This window comes from Rhagoletis pomonella, unplaced genomic scaffold (assembly GCF_013731165.1).
Source record: "Rhagoletis pomonella isolate Grant_MI unplaced genomic scaffold, Rhpom_1.0 Rhpom_scaffold_00004, whole genome shotgun sequence".
NCBI classification, from domain to species: domain Eukaryota; kingdom Metazoa; phylum Arthropoda; class Insecta; order Diptera; family Tephritidae; genus Rhagoletis; species Rhagoletis pomonella.
The window spans coordinates 61,034,473-61,058,163 of record NW_023458558.1 but is presented as its reverse complement, the minus strand read 5'-3'; the positions used below and the strand labels follow the sequence as shown (position 1 = coordinate 61,058,163).

Genomic DNA, 23,691 nt, shown 5'->3' with positions numbered 1-23,691 from the left:
TCAAAGAAATATAAGTTAAAGGCGGGCAATTTTAGGAAAATGCAATTTCTTAGTTTTTATGCATACGACTCATTGTATGTAATTTCTTTGTATTCTTTATTTTGTTAAAAAAATACGATAAACAAAATTTGACGATTTTTTGGCCGAAATTACGATTTTTTTAGGGTAAAGTGACGACTTTCCAGCGAAAGCTTTCGGCAACGCTGCATGTGCATTAAAATATACTGGCATTTTGGAGAGCTTGGAGAAGCTAAATAACTTTTCGCACATTTCAGTTTCACTTGGACTCTGCAGTGCGGCGCACATTAGTGGGGCGGCTAATCGTTTGTGCATATAACTTTTTTGTTGGTATATTTATATGCGTTGTGCTTGCTTTCTTTGTTCTCGTGCACGCGACGCGCTAGCTTTGTGTAGAGAAATTGCAGACCCCCATATGCAATAAATACTGCAAAGTGAATACTGAAAATCTTTGGTTGTTAATTAAATCTGTTGCAAAGTGCAAATCAATTAAAGCAGACGGAAATGCAAAAGCTAAACCCACCTTTAAGATCGTGCCAACTTTCGCGTGAAAAGTTCTGAAAAAGCAAAAATGTAAATTCGTATATCTCTAGTAAATGAAACGCTTTAACCTTGCGCAACACCAGCAGAAAAAAAAATAGCTTATCCAAGTGGTGGAGTGCCCAAAAGGCGCCATGGTTGATATAATGCATCTTGTAAGTTTTCATCCGACACATGTGCAGGTATGCACAAGAGTTCAAATGTGTCTTTGTTCATACGACATACAATTACACTAATGTTTACATTAGAGTGGTCCAAAAAAATAATTCCGAGATAGGGTTTGGGGCACCTTCAAAAATTTTTCCTCTTGCCGAAAGAGGGGCTGGGCTGGTATATAACTTTACGTTTCTACGTATAAATTTAGAGGACGCTCACAAAATGTTTATATTTTACCCTAGAACTATTTTGTACACATTTCAAGGTCACTGAGCTACTGAGAAAATTGTTATAGATATTAGAAATAAAAAAATAAAAAGCTAAGGGAGTACCCTGTTTTCTGCGATGGTATTTTTTCCTTACAAAACTTGTACACACTAGTGTACATGCATACATAAGTATATATGTATATGCACTTAATGTGCATGGGTTATTAGTAAAAAATTCCATTTATTGATATATTTACCAACTAAGGAAGAGTTGTCCGAATACGACAACGCGAGCTGAAATTATTAGTAGATACTTAACAAACTACCTCAAGCAAATACTTTTCGAGGACATCGCGTTTGTATATCCCACTGCAGAAGCGTTAATGCAAAAACATTTAATGGTAGTTTATTTGTAAATAATTTGATAACTTTGAAAAGTTTCAATAACATTTGTCTTTGAAATCTATGCATAGTACAATCAATTTCACAACCGCTATTTGCTTTTCGGAATTCTGTATTGGAAAAATCGGAAACCCTATTTTTATTTATTCATTTTTAAATATTGCTTTACGAATTCTGTATGGAAAAATCGGAAAACCATATGGATAAATAAAACAATATTCTGTATTGCAAAATTCGCACTTGTTTTATTTATCCATTTGGTTTTCCGAGTATTAAAATACAGAACTTTTCTATACATACATACATACAGAGTTTTGAATACAGAATTTTAAAAACAGAATATTGAGCCATAGTAATTTTGTACCAAACTCGTTTTTAATGCTTTGAACTAGGGATGTTGCGAATGTGGAATTTTACACATCCGCGGATGCGAATGCGGATGTCATGTATTTTTAAGAAATAATTTAGGTAGGTAAATTAGCTGACTTAGGTAAATAAAAAATGGAAAGGTTAGTACTTTTTAATAATCTGCCTTATCCTGAGTTTCGCCCGAAAAATTTTATTCCGCCCATAGTAAATACATGAAAACCAAAAGTGAAAAGTGAACCGGTTCGGGAAAAATGAAACTCATGATAAGACTAATTTTTTTACTGCTTTAATTTAAAAATTTGAACATTGTGTTTAATAAAAACTTTTTAAAGGATCGTAAATCAAATCTGCGCCACTTTATAACTACTCGCTCTAGGCGACAAACTTGAAACTTGACAAAATTGTAAATTTATTTCGATTGACACTGCACCAGTTGAGAGAACTTTCAATTAAATTTATTTATTTTTATTGCGGTGCAATAATTACTTTCTGAGAATTTCATCGGGGCCGCAAATGTCGGATGTATCCTCCTGACTTTCATCTTCACAATCTAGCATAATGGCACGATCGTTATTTAAACAACGTTGTCTTCCAAAAAATTCGGAGAACCTGTCACGTTATCAGCGTTTTTCGATTTTAGTTTTTGTAATTCATTTTTAATGCTTTCTTCTGTGACTGGTCAGATATACGTGTTATCAGTGCACTTTCATAATATTCTAGGGACCGAAATAACAGTTATCTTTTTACAAGTTAAATTTGGCCTAATATTTTTTATTCCGTATGGATACACTAAGATTATAATCTCAGGAATGTATTTATGAGGCCCGATTTTGCCAACAGCTGGTGCATGCGCCATACCAGCTTGTTCTCATTATTGTTATTCGCACTCGACTGAGTAGGAGGACATTAAAAAATGGTACAAGTTCCTCTTTGCCGTTGAAAAGCGTTGTGGAATATTCTCTCCGTGTCTTAAGTGCACTAAGAATGGCTATTAAAAGACTTCGATCTACATCTTTGGAGGAACTACTACAAGTCTTGAAACCATTTAATTGCAGCCATATTGCCTAATAGAGTTTTCGAGTCGCATTTGCCAGCAACTCAAACTCTCCACTTTCCCTCACCCAGGGCCACGTGAGAGATGCAGTAGCCAAACCATGTGGGGTATTGGGTTACGACACAACAAAGGGCACTCTCAACGCTAAACTTCCACCATAATTATTTACGATGCAAACGTTATCGACTCGCGTACTTTCCCGACTGCTCTTCGGTGCAGATCAATACGAACTGTTGGATTAACAACAGTACTTCTTGTATTGCACTCAGTGCAATTGGATACATTTTCGCCTTAAATTCTGAGGGATACTTCGTTTTTTTCCTCAGTGTAAATTTGGATACCTTCGCCCATAAGTATTTGTAAGTTGAAGGAATTATTTTTTGATTTATGTGCGAGCTATTATAGTATTTTCAACAGTTGGCTGCTCATTCTCCAAGCAAGAAATTTTCCCTTATTCTTGTCACTTTGAATAACTAAATTTTTAGCTACATAAACGTGCATTAAATAACACCAAGCAATTTGCAAATTTTAAAAAATTTTCCAGCCCGTAGTAGTTACCTGTAATGCCGAGAATGTAATCGTAGTAATAATATGCGGAAACTTTGGCCCGTAGTTGTAGTCAGTATTTTCCTATTCTTAGAAACAGATCTGGGAAACAAAGTCCCGTAGTTATAGTCAAAATTAAGTCGACACTAAAGTTAGTTGCAGCTTTTTTGACAGATATCCCATTGAAGATTATATCAAAAAGCTGCAATTAACTTTAGAGTCGACTTCATTTTGACTATAACTACGGGCCTTTGTTTCCCGAATCCTTGTCTCAGGATGGGAAAATATTGACTACATGTTAATAAGTTTGCTAAGGGGCTGTGATTGCTTTCCATAGATGCAATGTGTAAAAATGTCCGCTCTTTTCGGTGGATACATTTTGATTGAGTTTTCGATTTTTTATGGATACTTTAAAGGCTAAGGCAGTGGCAGCACTGATTGCACTAGCCCATTGAAACATTATAGTAAACCTAGTGGTGCGCCGATCATACCCTTACTGCTATCTCGTGCTTCGATTGTACCACTAATGGTACATACACGGGCACACCAACTGCATATCACCCATTACACTGCCAAAAATTATTGAAGCGACTGCGCCAACTTTCCTTTTACTTTTACACTAAATTTTAATAAGCTTTTCAACTGTGTATGAGAAAATCTCACGAGTTGTTTTTTTTTTAGAGTCCTCCCTTTTCTCAGCAAAACAAAACGCTAAAGCATTCTTATTGCATTTATTTCACTCAAATAGAAGGTTCTTATTAGAGGCAATGGACATTGGCATCAAATACGAAATATCTGTGAAGTTTCAAGAGTGTACCACAAAATTAAAAAAAAAACAGAATGCAGAATAACTGTCGCAGCTATGTGCACATTTTGAAATTTTTGAAATGCTATGATTTTTTAATTTTAACAATTTAAAATATTTCAAAATGTTAAAATTAAACGGTGAAAATGTTCTTCTTGCCAAAACAAATGAATCTTATATAATAAAATTTGTTTGCCCCAAATAAAAAAAAAATTGCATTGCGTAAAAGATTACTATGATTTGGGAAACTAATAGCTCAGTTATGCCTACTTTGTTTGCACTGCTAAGCGATTTTTACCTAGAAATCAAACCCAATAGAATTCTACATATGTAATGCTGTGCCTTGGATAGCAGCTTAGACGCAAAGCTCATTTAACAGATGCCTTATGTTACAAATCTCATGCAATGCCAAGTATGCATTATTGAACTATAAGATTCCATTTTTACAACTTTTTTTGGTACTATTGAAATTCATCCTAAAATTGTTATATACATGAACAATGTAATATTTTTATACATATGTGCATAAGAAAATCTTCCCCGCCAATATTTAATTACATACTTTTAAATGATATGACTTTTAAATGCGAGTAAACGTGTTAGATGACTGCTTATTGTGCTACAGGGCGTATACGTTACATACGCAACGACGGGTATACATATGTAATAGGGATGTATCGAATGTCATATATTTTACATTCGCGAATGTGAACATTTTGTACATAAATTATTAGAACATTGAACGAGTGCTTAACCTATACAGTCTTTTAATCTAGCAGTCAAAGTTCAGATGGGGCATATTATTTCTACACTAGTTTGTAGCAAACTATTAACTAACTAGCATTCGACTAGTGGTAACTATTTATTAAATATTTCCTTTGGCCGTAACTAACTACTTTTCAAGGGCGATGGCCGCCAAATAGTGAGAACTTAGATGTCAACTAACTTGTAGTTAACTACTTTTGGGTATAAATATCAATAAGAAAAACAAAATATTTTTTTTTTTTGCTTCTTTACTTTTTTATTTATTTATTTATTTATTTTATTTTATTGCATTTCATATTTGTTTATATTCGAACACCGTCAAGCATAACTTCAAAATGATAATGTAAAATTTCGATCTTCCTTTTATTTGTCCTGAATACGAAAAAGAATCTGCGAAGTTCAGAAAGTGTATTGAAAGTAATTTTTGTGTGGATATTTAAATAGAAACTTGTAAAGAAAACAAACTCCCGACAACGTCTGCACGACTCTTGCACGGCTTTACAACTAACTTAAAGTTAGTTTTATCATAGCTTGTTAAAAGCTAGTTATTTATCCAACTCCCCCAAAAAAGCTAACTAGAAGTTGGTTATTTTAATCAATTGATAACTTTTTCTGCAGGGATATTTAAAAAAAAAATTAATTTTGCTGCCTTTTCTGCCATGAAGCGATTTCTTAGAGGCTCGTATATAAGGCCCGCTGCACTAAACAATTGCTCACTTGGAACGCTGGCGAGTGGAGTGCTCAAGAATATGTTAACCCCATGCTGCCTTTCTTTATGATGAACCTTCATCCAAATCTTCTATGCAAACAAATATTCCATAATTTTTACAATCACCGTCCACAATGAGGAAAAAACTCCTCCTTTTTGGCGTACAAATATTTTCCATAGCGACCGTCATCACACATCCAACAATATGAGAATACATATATACATATGTACCCCAATAAAAAAATTATATGTGCAATACTTCAATACTAGATCTTTGAAGTTTTTCCCAATCATTGTATTCATTTACATACTTTATCAAAAGAATATAAAAAACTTTATGAATATGTATTAGCTTATAACTAGAAAATTTAATTGTACCATTATGCTCAAATTTTCGTAGAAAATATTTATGTGTACAAAGAAACAACTGTTAGGTTGCCGACTATTTTACAAAATGTTTTAACGATAATTTTATTTGTTGGTATTAGATTGTATTTCTATTGCACAATTTTATTTGTTTCACGCTTTGCGGCATATATTTACCGACATTTTGTAGCAAAATTTGTTTTTTCTCCTATTTGTGAAGTTTGGTTTATTTAAGTTTCATCACGTTATCATTCTGTTTTGAATAAGTACAAATCTTGTTGGGAGGTAGATCTTACAATTCCCCAGTGGTATTAAAGCCCATATTTGAAGCTAGTTACTCTAAAAGAAGGTATATTGTTCCTTGAATAACGATTTTGTTGTTCGCAACGTTTTACCGCTGAAATTTCCAAATATCTTCAGTCGAAATGAGCGAAAAATTTGCCAACTTATTGCGCAAAGAATGTTTCTCATTCTTGATATTCATTTTTCCACAATAAATTTTCATTGAAAAACGGCCTCGAGCTCAATAAAAATTGTTGAATATAATTGTTATAAAGGCCAAAAATAACAGAAACATAGTGAAAAGATTTTATTTGTTTTCCAAAGCTATATGCTTTTTACTTTAAACCAAAGATCCTCTCCGCCAAGGACAGGTTTGCCATGGCAGCCGAATGACTCTCCAAGTTGTGGTGGGCATAGCATTTTTCAATTCTTCATACAAAATTTGTAATTTTCGCAAAATGCTAAAAACGCATTTTCGTTACATAGAGTGGGCTGTGGTTTAGCGATCAATTTCTTCAACTTACGTACCAAAACTGTGTTTATTATTAACAGGTCTATTTTGCGCTGGTAATAAAATGTTAGTAACCGGTATATAAAGTTCCTGTAAATTTTTAAACCCTTTTCGCATTCTGTGTACTTTTGTAACCGGTAAATTTTGTTACCATCTCATAAGCTGGTAACAAAGTATTACCCAGTGAAATATGCAATGCCAGAATTTGTACAATTCTTCATAGCTGAATTGCTGAATATTTCAACTGCATTACCAACGTACCTAGAATCGCGGTGACAAGAGCTGGTAAAATTTTTTGGTAATAAAATTTTCCGGTTACAAAATCATCGGTAACGTGCAGAATAGACCTGTTATTGCGAACTTTTACTTATGACAGAGAAATTCAAATATGTTTCAATTTTTACGATAAATCATGCTATTCCTAGTAGCTAACTATTGGATATGCATTTGCACTACTCTTTTGGGGCTTATATAGGACACGAAGCTTATTATTTCTATAGTCGTCGGGATTTTTAAAGGAACATCTTATTATATTCTTTCATGCCACAAAACTTCATTCCTGATATATGTCCGGGCTGTTCTTCAGATAGTTCAATGTCACGGGATATTATGGGCCATAATATAACTAGGGAAAATAATAAAACGGTTTTTATTATGAAAATAGCTTCAATATGTTTAAGTTTTTACAACATAGTCATTGATGTAGTTTTCTGTTGAAAATTTTTGACACTGATTACTTAATTTTGCACATATAATTATTTCCTATTGAATATTAACTATTTTTTGTGATAATGGTGATTAAATTTGTAAAGGAACATCAACTTAATATATAAAAATACTGATAAACTAAAGGCTATTATAATTGCATACAGCAAAAAGTTTTACTCTTCTAATAATAGAGCTAAAATGAGGAAAAACATTTTACACATACATATAATTATTTTACTTGGGGTATGTATATACACTCTTTCGCATTCGGGTACACATGCACCTGAAAAGCATAACATGTAGCAACAAACATACACCCACTTGATAATATCAGCACACAGCTGTTTTCTCAATATCTTTCGCCACTTTAACATGCCCAACCCACGCTACGTTTAGCCACACTACAACGATTGTAATTTACAAACAATGCAACCGATTGCTACTATACATACATACATATGTATGCACATACTAATGTAAATACTTATGTAGTCCAAAGTGTATATCACTGCGTATACGCAATTATTTATTATGATAGATGGCATGATTTGTAGATATTCTCACTACCATGCTTATTCGCTTATTGTTGCATATACATATGAATATATACATATTTACATACATAGTTGTTTACCCTATTTTCCATAAAAATTCTGAGCTTACGGTATTTGAGTAAACGCATCTCGCAATTTTGTTATGCAAATTAGCTTAATCAACCACTAGCATGTGTACGTACAGTGACGAGCAAAACTGTATCATGGTGTAACACTTTTTATTTCAGTCACCGCTATCTTTCCAAGTTCAAATAACTTTCATACTTTTGTTGTATATTCTTATTGGTACACCCCTACTCCCTCTCTCATAGCGATTTGAAGTCACCACTAATAAAAGCTTGAATTAATAAAATTTGTTCGTTTTGTAATATTTTGCTTTTACAATTTTCTCATTAATTTCATTTTATTTTTGGTTCTCATGTCCTGTACTTCTTTGAGATATGAAATAGGTGGTATTCATGTTCACTACTTAGTGAAGTAAAGCTCTGGCATTTCAAAATAAGTAGGTAGAGAATCGGTAATTATGTATATTAAGCTATTTACATGGCATTGTTCAGGCTCTTTTATGATTGGATTAATTAGTTTTATTCGATAAATTTAGATAGATATGCAGGAACGATATCTAGAAATAAGCGCGGAATAATAAAAGAAACTGTAAGGGCCGTTTTCTCGACTGCCTGTTAAATATAACCAGTGCTTTGACTGCTTGTCAAATTTGGCGTTCACATGCTTATAACAGGCAAACGATAAAGTCTTTAAGGCAGACCGGGCTTCAATTATTAGCTGGCAGTCGAAAAAATTGCCCTAAAGATAACAGTTTGTTGCCATAGGTTTGTTCATTCGTTAAATGTACTTCCTTGTCGAGTCTTTTCCAAGGCGCGCCGTTGCATACACACTTCATCGAACCTCTACTTCTTCTGCATCGTTTCTCTGAGGTCTTGAATTATGATTGAATCGAATATTCAAAAGGTCAGTCCTCTCTCTTTTTATATATATTTAATGAAATTAATGTAATGGCATGATCGATTGCCCAATTTTACTTGAACGGATAAGCTTTAATGCTACGGAAAGCAGTCTTCGTAAATTCTAGTATTTTTAGAAAAAATGTTTTTTCTTAACTGCGGCCGTCGCTCGGCAGGCAATGCAAACCTCCGAGTGTATTTCTGCCATGAAAAAATAGCTTCTCATTACAATACAATCGCCGTTCCGAGTCGGCGTAAAACTGTAGGTCCCTCCTCTTTGTGTGACAACATCAAGGCGCATGCCACAAATCGGAGGAGAAGCTAGGCCAAACTCTAAAATATGTGTAAGCGCCAATCTATTATTATTAGCTGCAAAACTTAATTTTCGAGTAATGCGTCCATATTGCGTGCCCTAAAAAAATTTATTAATATTGAATTTTCATTATCTACATCTGCTTTTGTAAGGATTTTAAACTCTATTATTTATTTAATAAGCATTTATTGTTAATTTTTCGTAAGTCTGTGAGGGACTTTGTATTGTAGATGTAAAATAAATCTATCTATCTATTTTCAATGTTCACATCATAATTCCATATTGTACGCCGAATTTGGTTTGCTTTTATTTATCTATTACATTTAATTAATATATTTTACAATAGTTCGGTTTTCAGCAACCAAGGTTCAATTTGATGCAAGCACTTGCGTTTTTCATGTCCTTGACCTTGGTATCGCAGATTTGTACCTCATGTCTTTACCCCGAAAATATACATACATATATATATAAAAGCTGACCATCTGTATTTGCTATGGTGCCTGTACCAAAGGCTTTCCTTACTATCTCTTCTTATTTGAGAAATGCTCTCATTTTTTGTTGTTTTATGTGACAATGGAGATAGCAGAGAAAATTTTGAATGCTGCGCTGAGAAAAAGCTTACATCTCGGCTTTGCTGGATGAGAGCAAATGAAAGAAAAAGTTTTCAAACATTGTTATATTTATGTATTTATACACTTGTATATTTTATAACTAGCCATGTATATATGTACATATATAAATACGTATATATGTAAGTACATACGTGCATTCATATACACACATAGTATTTGCAATGTAGTATTTACGAATTAGGTTACGAGTATGCGAAGGGACTAAGGTGTTAATAGAAAAACAAATATGTATTTAACTCTCACATTTTTGGTGTTTGGCCGAATTTCTCCATCAATTTAAGTAAGCATCTTGATATTGTCTCACAAATGGAGGGACCTAATTTTTTGCGCTGCCTCCGAACAGAAGTTTATGAGAACCTTATTTGTGCACTGCTTGACAACGGGCGACCACTACTGCTGAGGTGCATTTGCTAACACTCAGTGTTGCCAATTTCAATAGGCTAATACAGTGCTCGCCAAAGTGGTGGTCCGCGGACCGGTGCCGGTCCGTAAGCCATAAGTCGCCGGTCCGCAAAGGGCGTCGCGAAATGGACAACGATTTTTTGATGTTTTATATTACTGTTTAATGAGGCTATATACAACTTGTATAATAAAAACAACTTAAATTTGTTAAACATTCATAAAAAATCGCTAATATCTGCTATCATTAAATGGTAATAGGTCATATATAGACACCCGGCTAATAAAGAAATTCATTTAAACAAATTTTAATACATATGTGAGATGATCGTAAACGAAAAATAATCAATAAAAAAAGGTACCGGTCCCCGGCGTAATAGAAAAACTGCAGCCGGTCCGTCACACTCAAAAGTTTGACGAGCACTGGGCTAATAAACTTAAAATTGATCGGTAAACCTAGCATTGGGAAAATATTCTATCCACATTGGCTGTGGTAACTGGAATGCAATATACAGCTGAAATTATTTGTTTCAAATTTCGAAAAAACCTCCTGGCAACACGCAAAGAGTTTCCGCGTATTTGGACATATATCAAGGGAAGTTTTAACTTTGAAGCAGTAAGGTACTATATCTATAGGATTCAGATTTAATACCAATAACATCATCCTGGAGATCAAACGAAGAATATTAAATCTCGGTGCTACTTTGGATCTTCTCCCGACGAACAAAAATTACGTTCCTCCTCATGCCCGATTACAAACAAAGACGAGAAGACTTTGTGGCTGTACCGGCCTTCGACTCTGCACCGATGAAGACGAGAGGATTTTTTTTGGGGCCGGTCCGAACCGGCAAACAAAATGTCAAAACATTCATAATTTTTTTGTTCCCAAAAAGCGTCTGATGAGCGTCGGCTCGGAGAGGTCTTTCCCAATTCTGATGGAGCTGGTGGTATTACTCAACGCCATTTTACACAGCCGTATGAGTTTTGATAGGATTCCAAATTCAGACAAAGCGGCATATATACAACTTCTCTTCGTGCTGTCGAAAGCGGCTTTAAAGTCGACAAATAGGTGATGAGTGTCAATTCTTTTCTCGCGGGTATTTTCCAAGATTTTTCGTATTGTGAATACCTGGTCTATGGTGGATTTGCCAGGTCTAAAGCCCAGTGTTGCCAACTTTTAATTTTCAAAAAGCACCAAAAACTTGGAAAAAAAGCGTTTTACCACACTAAAAGCACCAAATGGTTTTGAATCAATTAATGCTTTTTTCATAACAGTTTGTATGTATTTAACAAAATCGAATCCCAACAAACGAAAATCATGCCCTAAGTAGAAATGAGCAAAAAAAATTATGTTTTCAATATATAACCTCAAATATCGCCAAAAACCGTGATTTTGGCACTTTGAGGTTAGGATATCTCAAAATTCTAGTGCTGTGAGGCCAAATTTGGATTCAGCACCAAGAAACGATGTGTTTTACTCAGGAGGTACAAAAATAAAAATTTTTACAAATAATTAGAAAAGAAAAGAATTGCTTAACTTACTTGCATATCTACTAGCATTTTCAACGCGAATAGAATTGAACAAGGTGAATTTGCAAGTTCAGCATTTTATCACTCATGGTTGTATTTAAGTGCATTTAAATTTGTAGATTTTTGTAAATTCAGTGCTGCCACAGCTTTAAATATTTAAAAATTATTTCAGGTTTTAACTATAGCGAAGTAATTTTAGTTCAGAAAAAAACACTAAAAACGGCACTAGGCACTAAATAATTTTTTTTTGGCGTTTTAATTTTCAAAAAGGACTAAATCTAGTGCTTAAAGCACCAAGTTGGCAACTATGCTATAGCCACACTGATGGGGCCCAATTAGTTATTAGACGGTGGGCTTCAGTCTTTCACACAATACGCTATGCTTAGAAGGCTGATCTTGCGGTAGTTGGCGCGAATGGCGGGGTCGGCTTTCTTGTGGATTGGGCAGAGCATACTTAAAATTCCAGCCGGCGGGCATGCGCTCATCTGACCATATCCTGCATAAGAGTTAATGCATGCACCTTGTGCCGCCGTACTTGAATAGCTCAGCTGGCAGGCTGTCAGCTCTAGCAGCTTTGTTGTTATTCAGCCGCATTATTGATATTCGTACCTCATCATAGTCAGGCGGTGGAACATCGACTCTGTCATTATCCACTGGGGGCTCGGGTTCTTCTTCTCCACAACTTTCCGTGCTACTACCATTCAGTAGGGTGGAAAAGTGTTCCCTCCACAATTTAAGTATATTCTGGGCATCGGTCACTAGGTCGCCATTGTTGTTCTTGCAGAAGTACGCCCTGGTATTGAAACCTTCGGCCAGCATTTCAAGCCCTTCGCGCTCACGTATTTCGGCCTCTCTCTTCTTATTGCGGCAAATACGTCTCGCTTTTCTCTTAAGCGTTGCGCCCGATCGCAGCGTGGCCCTCTAGGCGGTATCTTTTTTCTTTGCAGATCCCTGACACTCCTCATCGTATCAGTTGTTCTTTCGGGCTCGCTACTTCTTCGGCGGCGGCACTTAATGAGTGGGAAATGTGGTTCCGCTGCTCGCATATGCCGGTTGGTTGAAGAGTGTGGAGGCTGAGTTTTCCGACTGTGGTTCCAAAGATCCCTTCCTTTCGCACCCTGGCATTGAATTCGCCAAGCACGTTTTTGATATCATGGAGATCCTTGGATGCCTCATCCTTTTTTTCTGTCGGGGCATGGGCGCGGCTGAGCGAAATGTTGAAGAATCTCGCTTTGATGTGGATTGTGGATAGACGCTCGTCCACAGAGGCGAACGACAGTTCTCGGCGACGGAGTCTCTCTCCCACCACAAATCCAACACCGAATTTCCGCTCCTTAACATGGCAGCTATAGTAGACGTCGCAAGCGCCGTCCAATGCATTTCTTGCATGGCGGCTTTGTCCTTACGTGGACCTCAACCAGCCAGGCCGTAAAAAGGCACACATAGCTTTTTAAAAGATTGTGCAGAATTTTGGTCACTCGAAGTTTTGCATAATCCACCAAATAATGCAGAATACATAAATTATCGTCTAACTAGCTAGCTCATTTCTTCAGATCTTACGAGTCATGTTAATATAATGAAATTTACTCTCTGCTAAAATTGTGAGTCTTCGTAAGTTTCAACTTCTTCCGCTTGTGTTGTTTTAACAGTTATCAAATGATCAAGTGGAAAATTTCGATGTTGCGATCCATGAGATCGGCTTGGCGTACATAGTAACGCTATGTTACCAGTTCAGACACTTAAGCTGAGAAGCTAACTCAGATTTCCGCTAGTCTATCCGAGGTTATGCGGAACTGATATTACCTAACATAAATGTTCATGAAACAGAATTTGCAGTCCCGTCTTTGAATGTCAAAATTCTTTGCCACCGAACTGAGTACTTAAAAATTCTGTGGAAGTCAATGTATTTCTCCAGTGAATCCCATAAAGTCGTGAATACTACTTAGGCGTTTGGCAGCATTTTGGTATGGCATGAGTCGAACTTACATACGTAGAGGCTGTGTTCGTCACTTACGTTACGTTACGTTTTCAAAACTATCTGTCAGGCGAAAACTCCAAAACATTTTCAAAACTTTGGTATTTATGCTGAACTCTCAAAACTTTTCTCGTATGCAAATTGTGCCGCCCTATTACATGTGTACATATGTATGTTCCGTCCTATTGTACTAACCAGGAATTTGACATACTCGAATTGATTCAATCAGCGTTGTTGGGCGGAGTGGCTATTTGCACTTTTTGTTTAACAAATGTAACAACGATAATTGATACAACTACTTTGCGTTCGAACAGAGATATGCATGTATGTAGGTATCCTTGATAATTTAGCGAATTGAGTGACAGGTGAGTGCGCGCGTTTTCGCATTTTTCCTTCCTCCTTCCTTTTGTGTTTAATAAAATGCACTCACAGCGCTGGTTAAGACCCATTACATTGTCAAGCTATTTATAAGACTGTGTCCCATAAATGGAATGTTTTTCCCCCTTATGAAAATTTCGTTGTCGATCACAAACAAAATAATTGAGGTAATATTTCAACCACTTATCTTGATTTTTCGCCACTGTGGTGCAGTGGTTAGCAGTGCGCGCTTCCACTCCGCAGGGCCTGGGTTCAAGCCCTGCTCAAAGCAGCATCGCAAAAAAAAACAAGTAAGAAAGTCTAAGTTCGGGCGGAGCCGAACATTAAATACCCGGCGCAAGTATTAAATATATGTTTTTCACCATTCCGAAAGCTACCGCTACATAGTAAACCGGGGTGTATCCATTTTGAGTAAATTGGCGTCCTTAAATTTCGAAATATTGAAGTTTCAAGCATTTCTGAAATTTACTGTTATATGAAAAGCGGCCGTAATTTTAGTTCGATTTCAATAATTTTCAACGTTTTGCTTCTATGTAGCAAGCACAATAACCACACCAGTTTGGTACAAATTGGTAGAACGGTTACCGAGATACATATATGTGATCATAAGTGGGCGGTGCCACGCCCATTTTTCAAAATTTTATCCTAAACGTATTTCTTGGTAAAGAATTGTTGCAAGCATCAATTTTGAATAAATTAGCTTCAATAATTACTGAATTATCGAAGATTTCGCATTTCTATAAATTACCGTTATATGGGATGTGGGCGTGGTTACAGTCCGATTTTAAAAATTTTCGGCCGTTTCGTATGTTATACCAAGGTTAACAATTGTGCCAAGGTTGGAAGAAATCGGTGCAGCGGTTACCAAGATATACACATGTAACCATAAGTGGGCGTGGCTACGCCCATTTTCCAAAAATTTATAATATTCTTATTTTTCGTCTAAAACTTATTGTAAATATCAATTTTGAGCGAATAATCTTCAGTAGTTACTAAAATACCGCAGTTTTCGTATTTCTGAAAATTACCGTTATATGGGAGGTAGGCGTGGTTATTGTCCGATTTTGCCCATTTTCAATACCGTCCGTCCTACGCCCGAAAGAAGTGCACATACCAAGTTTCGCTAAGATATCTCAATTTTTACTCGAGCTATCGTGTGCACAGACGGACGGACGGACGGACGGACGGACGGACAGACAGTCACCGCTTAATCGATTTCTCTTTTCATTCTGATCATTTATGTATACATTTGTCTATATCTATCTCGATTCCTTTTGCCTGTTACAAACAACCGTTATGTGAACAAAGTTATAACACCCTTGTGCACAAGTGCGCTCGGGTATAAATATATATAGAAGAAAGGTTTTTATTCCCGAGCGCACTTGTGTACAAGGGTATATCAACTTTGTTCGCATAACGATTGTTTGTAACAGCCAAAATGAATTCAGATGGACAAATGTATATATAAATGATCAGAATGAAAAGAGAAGTCGATTAAGCCATATCTGTCTGTCCGTCCGTCTGTCCGTGTACACGATAACTCAAGCAAAAATTGAGATATATCAACGAAATTTCGTATGTAGGTTGCCCTTTATCCAAGGTAGGTTGGTATAAAAAATGGGCGCAAGTGGACTGTAACCACCCCCACTTCCCATATAACGGTATTTTCGAAAAATACATAAACTGCGATATTTCAGTAAATATTAGATGTAAACTGCTGAAAATTGGTATGTGGTGTAGAATTGTGGTAAAACATAATTTCGTTATGAAACTTTTGAAAAATGGGCGTGACCCCGCCCACTTATGAGGAAATGCTGTATCTCAGTAGCCGCTTCACCAATCCTTGCCAAACTCGGTACGAGGCTTGGGTAGAGTCTAGCTAAGAAATCTGTTGAAAATCTTTAAAATCAGGCTATAACCACGCCCACCTTCCATATAACAGTAATTTACAGAAACACGAAAACTGCGATAAATCAGTAACTACTGGAGCTAATTCACTTCAAATCGATGATTGCAATAACCACTTAGCAGAAAATAAGAATATCATAAATGTTTGGATAACGGGCGTGGCGCCGTCCACTTATGACCACAAATGTGTATCTCGGTAACTGATTTATCACTTTCCACCAAACTCGGTGCACTTAATAAACTTATTCAAATCGGACTAAAATTACACCCGCTTCCCGTACAACGTTAAATTTCAGAAATACGAAAACTCCGATATTTCAATAACTGAGGACATTAATTTACCTCAAGTTAATCGTTCAATCTCCTAACAATAAATAGGCCTGCTATAGACTTTTAGGAATTGGGCGTAGCACCGCCACCTTTATAACTACAAAGGTGTACCTCGGTAACCACTTTATCGATTTGTACCTAACTAGGTTCAATTAAATATATCATTAAGTCTTACTCTGAATATTACCGAATTTTTGAAATCGTGTAAACACCCCTACTTATCATGCAAAGGTAGTTCAGAGAAAGTTGAAACAACGAGATTTGATAGCTGTGCCGGGAATATAAAGTTCGGTTTCGCCCCTAAAATAAATGTTTTTTTATTGTTCTTCGTATTTTCTGTATTTTTTTAGTGCCTTCTTTTGCTTTTTTTGCAATACCTAGTGCCTCTTCCTGCCTTTTTCGCTATTTTGTTTTGCCTTTTTTGCCTTTTTTGTAATACCTAGTGCCTTTTCCTGCCTTTTTCGCTATTTTATTTTGCCTTTTCCAGCCTATTTTATTACTTTACTTTGCCTTTTTTATAGGTTTTTAGGTCCTAAAAATCCGTTCCCTGGTAATAATAGATTGATGCTTATACATATGTTAGTGTTTGGCCGAGCTTCTCCTGCGATTTGTGGCGTGCGCCTTGATGTTGTCACATAAAGGGGAGGGACCTACAGTTTTACGACGACTCCGAACGGCGATTGTATTTTTATGAGAAGCTGTTTTTCATGGCAGAAATACACTCGGAGGTTTGCCATTGCCTGTCGAGGTGCGATCGCTGTTAAGAAACAAGTAAAGAAGTATAAGTTCAAATGTTTATATTACAAGTAAAAAGAGAAAAACTTTCATTATATGAAATATTCGTACTCTGCGTCTTTGACTATTTTATCCTTTCGAGTTTCTAACTCATAAAACTTTAATCTGTACAGTTGTAGTAACATTGACCCACAAGATGCATTTTGAAGTTTTCTGGCAGCATTTTCATTCAATTTTCGCGAAGAAAAGCCTTGAAAATACTAAATGTGCGCTCGACGTAAGTTCATACAAGTTGAGCCCAATTTAAATATGGAACGTTTGAAACGTTCATATTATCAGGAATAAGGGCGTTTTCCTCGCCCTTTACAATTGTATCCACACCCCTTATTGTCTCCAAGCCTACGTTACCTGAGAAAACGGCTTTGAATTTTTCCAACACCAATTTGGCAAGAGATCCCTGCGCTTCTATAAGCCGCATGGGCATGTGAATATTTTTTAATCTTTAAAAAAAATTGTGAATGCTATAATCCCTTTTTAAAGGTAAAAAAGGCAAAAAAAGGCGAATATCTTAAAAAAGGCAAAAAAAGGCAAATATCTTAAAAAAGGCAACATCAAATGTGTATATATGGAATCAGGGAAAGCTAAATCGTGGGCATTCTTAATCGAATATACTCTATCTCTTTAGCAGAAAAAAAGACAATTTCCATAAAATCCGTTCCCTGATTATTACCATTACTTTAATTTTTAAAAAATATAGCAAATGAAAACAAACTCTTAGCTCATTCAATTTTAGTATAATAAGGGCCGTTTCACTAACTCTGGTTAACAGTAATCCCCAGTTAAATACCGTTGCCGACGTTACAGACTCCACGCCTATTACATTGTGTCGGTAACGCCGGCAAGGATGTTTAACTCGAGATTAGTGTTAACCGGGCATAGTTAAAACGGTCCTAAGTGTCATCGTTATCGAGGTCTTCGGCTCCATGCATATAACAGGCTGTCGGTAACGTCGATAACGATGTTTATCTGGAGATTAGTGTCAACCAGGCTTTGAGCACGTGGTCCTAAGTGCAAGTTTAAAATAGTACGAGTTACGGTTGATTTTTGGCTTTGGATTTTGTATGGAAGACAATTACTGATGCCGTGAATAAAAAAAAATCCAAAAATCAACGGTGAGTCCTATCTACGTCAAACGTGCGCTTGTCATATTAAAATTGAATGGAATACAGAGTTTTTCTTATTTGTTATATTTAATTGTTTATTAAAAGAAAAAGCAGATAGCGGAAAAAGTTGTTTTCACTAAAAAACTTGTATTTTTGCGAGCGCCAACTGAAAAACTAAGATAGGGGGCTGAAATTTTTCCAAGATTCCATAATAATATTACTTCTTTTCAAGGAATTGTTGTTAGCATCATTTTTGTGCAAATTAGCGTGTGGATTAGAGATGGGCACGTAACTAAATACTCAATTCCGAAATTGAATTTTAAGTCTCGAACTCGCCCATACCGACATTTTTCAGAATTGTACCCCCGGTCCCATGGGTTCCGAAATCTATCACTAAAAAAATTTACTTTGAAATTAAAATTTTATTTTCAATTTTATTAAATTTTAAATAATAAAAAAATAATCGGGAAATGATTTTGGTCCGTTTCCGCCTGCAAACATTTTAAAGACCTTCCCGATACCGTTTATCCCGGCCATTTTGAAATCATCTAGTATGGATGTATCTTCGCTGACAATGGCCAAGGCGCTGAGCGACGTTTTTTTTGGAAAAGTTTTTTTAATGTTCCATTACATTCCTCCAAGATACCGATATTCAAAGGCATTCATCCATATGCACATACATATGTACATACATATGTATCTAAAAAAAATTTAAATTTATTGACATCTTTGGATCAGCTCCAGCGCTGCCCTTTGCAATTTTTTAGACTAGTAAAAAACCTAATTTTTGGCAAGTATTTTGAGGCCACTTAAAGGTTAAAAAGAAGTGGGTATCGTATAGAGTGAGGTGGAAATTATTAGGGCATAGATCTAGATCAATGTCCAAGAATAGTGCGCAGCCTTCGTTATTCCAAGCCCTATTATTTGCAGTCCTCAAGCACGAGGGGGAGGGGCATCGGGCCAAATGCGTACAAGTCATTTAACAGCCTTTAAACTATGTACTTCTAAGCTAGGCATTGCAAGTCTCAGCTAAATTATGTTGGTAAATATAACAAACTTATTTCACTTTAAATACTCTTCAAGTGTCAGATCACACGGGAATATCTGCTGATTTGGTTATAAAGGACTGTAACTAACTACCTTTGGATATAAGCTATCAATATAAATTCAATTTTATATATTTTTATTTATTTAAATACTTATTTTATTTAACATAACATATTTGCTATTTGTTTACATGTTCTTTTGTAGGTGGTGTCATATTTGAATTCGATCAGATATAACATCAAAATGATAATATAAAATTTCGTCCTTTATTTAATTTGTCCTGAATTCGAAAAAGAATATGCGAAGTGCAGAAAAGAATTATATTGAAAGTAATTTTTTTATGAGGATATTTAAATAGAAACTTGTGAAGAAAACAAACTCCCGATAACATTTGCATGAGTCCTGCACGGCTTTACAACTAACTTAACGTTAGTTTTGTCATAGCTAATTAAAAGTTAGTTATTTATCGAACTCCCGCAAAAAAGCTAACTAGAAGTTGGTTATTTTAATCAATTGACAATTTCTTCCTGCAGGGTATGTACAACAAAATAAAGAATTCGCTGACCAACACGGTTTTAAATACAAATACATACATAAGTATTTTTAAGTAGGGTTCCCACTTTAAAATCGTGCAATTGAAAATTTTTCTAGGTAGAAATACTATATTTTTCTATTGTTTTTGTAATTTCAGCTCAAATCTCAAATATGGAAATTGATGCCATTCTTTAACGCTGTTGTTCTTTATTTTGCCTTCGTAAAAGATCCACACGGTGAATTATGGACGACGGTGCTGAAATGTCTCCCCATTCTAATGCTGATATTCTATGTTGTAGCCAAAGGATTTGCGCTCACACCAACGTAAGTCTTTTCAAATTAACAACACAGTCGATTATGTCTTTCTTACCAAGTTTTTTTTGTTTTTTTTTTTGTTTTTTGTTTTTGATTAACACAGCTACAGACGCTCACAACGTATACTACTCGGATTAATCGGCTCATGCGCCGGTGATGCATTGCTCAGTGTGAATCTCTTCCCACATGGAATGGGTGCATTTGCTATCGGGCATATCTGGTACATATCAGCGTTTGGTTGGAAACCACTGAAGCTGGCAATCGGTGTAACACTGTACATTAGTGGAGCAATTGGTAAACAAAGTTAAGATAATAATGCGGGTTTTCATGATATGATGCATAAGTTGCTTAGTGCTAATTGCGAATAAAAAAGTTTACGGGTGCTGTAAATATGGGGAATAATTTGTTAAAGTAAGCAGCGTAAAAATATTGAGGCATATTGATAGTCAAAATAAAGTCGACTCTAAAGCTTGCTGCAGCTTTGTGACATAGGGTGCGTACTCGTATTGAGAGGACAAAATTTTCCAGGAGAAAAAATTCTGAGAATTTAGCAACATTCGCTCTCAAAGGGACAAAATATTTACAGAAGAACGAGAACGCAAAATTTGCAAAAACTTCGAAACAGCTAATCACTTCCACAGTTGCCACTGGTGGGTCTTTTGGCAATTTACTTTCTGCTTGGCACATTTTCTCTGATTTTGCATTTTATGCAATTGCTCACTTTTGGAAACGAAAATTACAAATTAATTAAATCGGAATGAATGAAATATGTTTCTAAAAATAAAAGAGAATATCCTCCAAAAACCCATCCTTGATCCAAAAAAGTTAGTAGATATCTACAAATGTACATTTAAAATTATAAAATTCTAATTTCAACAATCAACCTACCAAAATTAACAAATTCCGTCAACAGAATTTCAGCTTGCTGCATTTTTATCTATTTTGGTATATTTAAAGGACAATTATGTTACAAACGAAAAATTACATGCGGCAAGCATAATCAGCACACACTAAAGTAAACAAACTGGAGATTAATAGTAAATTAACTCAACAAACTTGTGCTTAATAACTTTACTCTCTTTTTCGTTATATACTAGCATTAATAATAAAATTTGCCATAAATATATAATTCAAAGAGGTCATATTTTCTTTTGTTTATTTACAAACATATGCTTATGATCAGCAGATTTTCTTACTTGCAATTTGCAAATTTTTTGGGCAGGAGAACCCAAAACCGGTAAAAGTTTTCTAAAGCCTTTGATAGTTTTGCGTTCGAGTATACTCCTATAATTTTCAATGCAGTATCTGTTAAAAAAACTACAACTAACTTTTGACTATGAATATGCCGTAGTCTTTATTATTACGAAAACAATTTAAATAACGAAAAAAGATGCTAAGCACACAATTTCGTGAATACCCTTATCTAAAATGTTACCGTAAATGCAATAACGTGAATACATACATATGTACATATTGTATTTTATATAGATATACTACATTTTACACTTTTTCTACGAAATTTTTTTAGGAGTTTCAGTGGTATACAATCGCCTCGACGCCGTACTCGCCATTGGTCTTCCTATCTATACTGCTCTCTTATTGACCACATGTTGGCGAGCCATCGCACGCGCTCTCCCAAGCTCAAGCTTCATAGATACGTTCTGTGCAGTGGGTGCAGTGCTCTTTCTCATATCCGATATATTCATTGGCATTAATATGTTCTTGATTTCAGTGCCGTATTCAAGAGTTAGTAATATTCATATATATTATATTTAGATACCTCTTTAGTACTTAGTATTTTGCTCATTCATATAAAACTCTCAGCACAAAAAAAATAAGAAATTGTTAAGACTCCAGGATATTAATAGTCGGTTTCACGAACGCTATTTAAGTGAAAAATATTTTTTTTTTTCATTCAATATGAATTGACAGAAGGAAAAAATCATTTTTCACTTAAATTGCTGGTTAAAGCGGCAGTAAGAATACCTTCTACATTTTTTCAGATGCTCATCATGTCCACGTATTATACTGCTCAATTTGCAATAGCGTTCAGCACTGCCAATGAAAGCCCGGACTTTTGGAAGCATATGGGCAATGGTAAACCGGCGCTCAAAGGTCATCGCGTTAAATCAAAAGACTGATCAGTCACCGATAAACTTGGGCTTAATTAGAAGAAAAGTAGCTCAAATTGAGAAGCAAAAAAATTTTCATATGTAAACTGCGTTGCCTATATCGAACTGTCACCACCAAAAAAAAAAACCAAAAATAAACCCAAATACTTCCATCGTACTTTTACTCTGAAAATTTTCAAGAATAAAGGTTACTTTAACAAATATATATTTATGTAGAGAAACCTGTATTTATGCATGAATATACATATGTATAACTAGATACGTACATATGTATGTGTTTAAAATTGTATATAACCGAAGGTATTATCAACTTATTTATTCTTCATAGTGTAGGTATTATAAATGTGTCAATTTATCTCTAGGTGTACGTAGCTGATCTAATTATACTTATCAGTAGATTTTAGAATTTCGTGTTAATATTTAACAGTTAATAAAGAAATTTATGTATGTATTACGAAATAATAATAAATAAGAAATTTGTTTTTATTTATACATACATAATCATAAAAAAAAATGTTCGAATGCCAATGCAGATAGGTGGCTGTAGTACGACGTTCATCGGGCTGGCATTGTGCCTACCTTAGGGATGTCAGCGGCAAAAATACATCGACGTTATTCTTTGATTCGATGCATCGAAATGTACATCGATATTTTTCGATGCATCGAAGAGCATACATCGATTTGCATAGGATTTTTCAGATAATGTTTTACAACAAAATATGTTATTAGCAAAATTGTACAAAGCTGGAAATAAATTACTGCCACTGAGCTAATTATGTTTCTAACGAAACTTTTTGGAGCAATTTCAATTTCTTGGACAAAGTCACTTCTCTTTTTTTTTACAATTAAAAAACTAAAATGACGGTTCAATGTACTCTAGATGCCAGTTTTGAAAAAACATCGATGCATCGATAATGCAAAACCGCGTATATAAATTCACCAAGATTATAGAGGAGAGAGTAAAAATATATATAAAAAAATATATATGCTACTCTTGATCAGCGGTATTGCAACGATGCTGTTATTTTGCAATACATAGTTTAATATCGATATCTTGGCATTAATAGATAAGACTTTATGCCTGGAGCTTCCTATGAGCAAATCAAATTTTTGGCACAAATGTAAGTTACGCGGTTTTGCAAAACGACGATAGGCGGTTTTCCTCTTTAAACGACGATATGTATAATGAGCTGACTGAATTCGTTATACCCGAGCGCACTTGTGCAAAACGAATCTAGATAAATAGATATAGATAAATGTATACATAAATTATCAGAATGAAAACAGAAATCTATTAAGCGGTGACTGTCTGTCCTTCCGTCCGTCCATCCGCCTGTCCGATTT

General features: G+C 35.2%; 1 protein-coding gene across 2 annotated transcripts; it reads left to right on the top strand.

Annotated features, from left to right (window-relative positions):
- Positions 1–271: 271 nt before the first annotated feature.
- LOC118737913 (lysoplasmalogenase-like protein TMEM86A) lies at positions 272–22,552 on the top strand. Of its 2 annotated transcripts, none has more exons than XM_036468734.1 (5): positions 272–713; positions 20,058–20,224; positions 20,319–20,509; positions 21,744–21,961; positions 22,219–22,552. In XM_036468734.1, exons 1-5 carry the CDS (start codon positions 693–695, stop codon positions 22,354–22,356), a joined length of 735 nt encoding a protein of 244 aa, XP_036324627.1. In that variant the 5' UTR covers positions 272–692; the 3' UTR covers positions 22,357–22,552. The 2 variants fall into 2 exon arrangements, with proteins under 2 accessions (XP_036324627.1, XP_036324626.1); XM_036468733.1 differs by having other exon boundaries at positions 693–740.
- Positions 22,553–23,691: the final 1,139 nt, after the last annotated feature.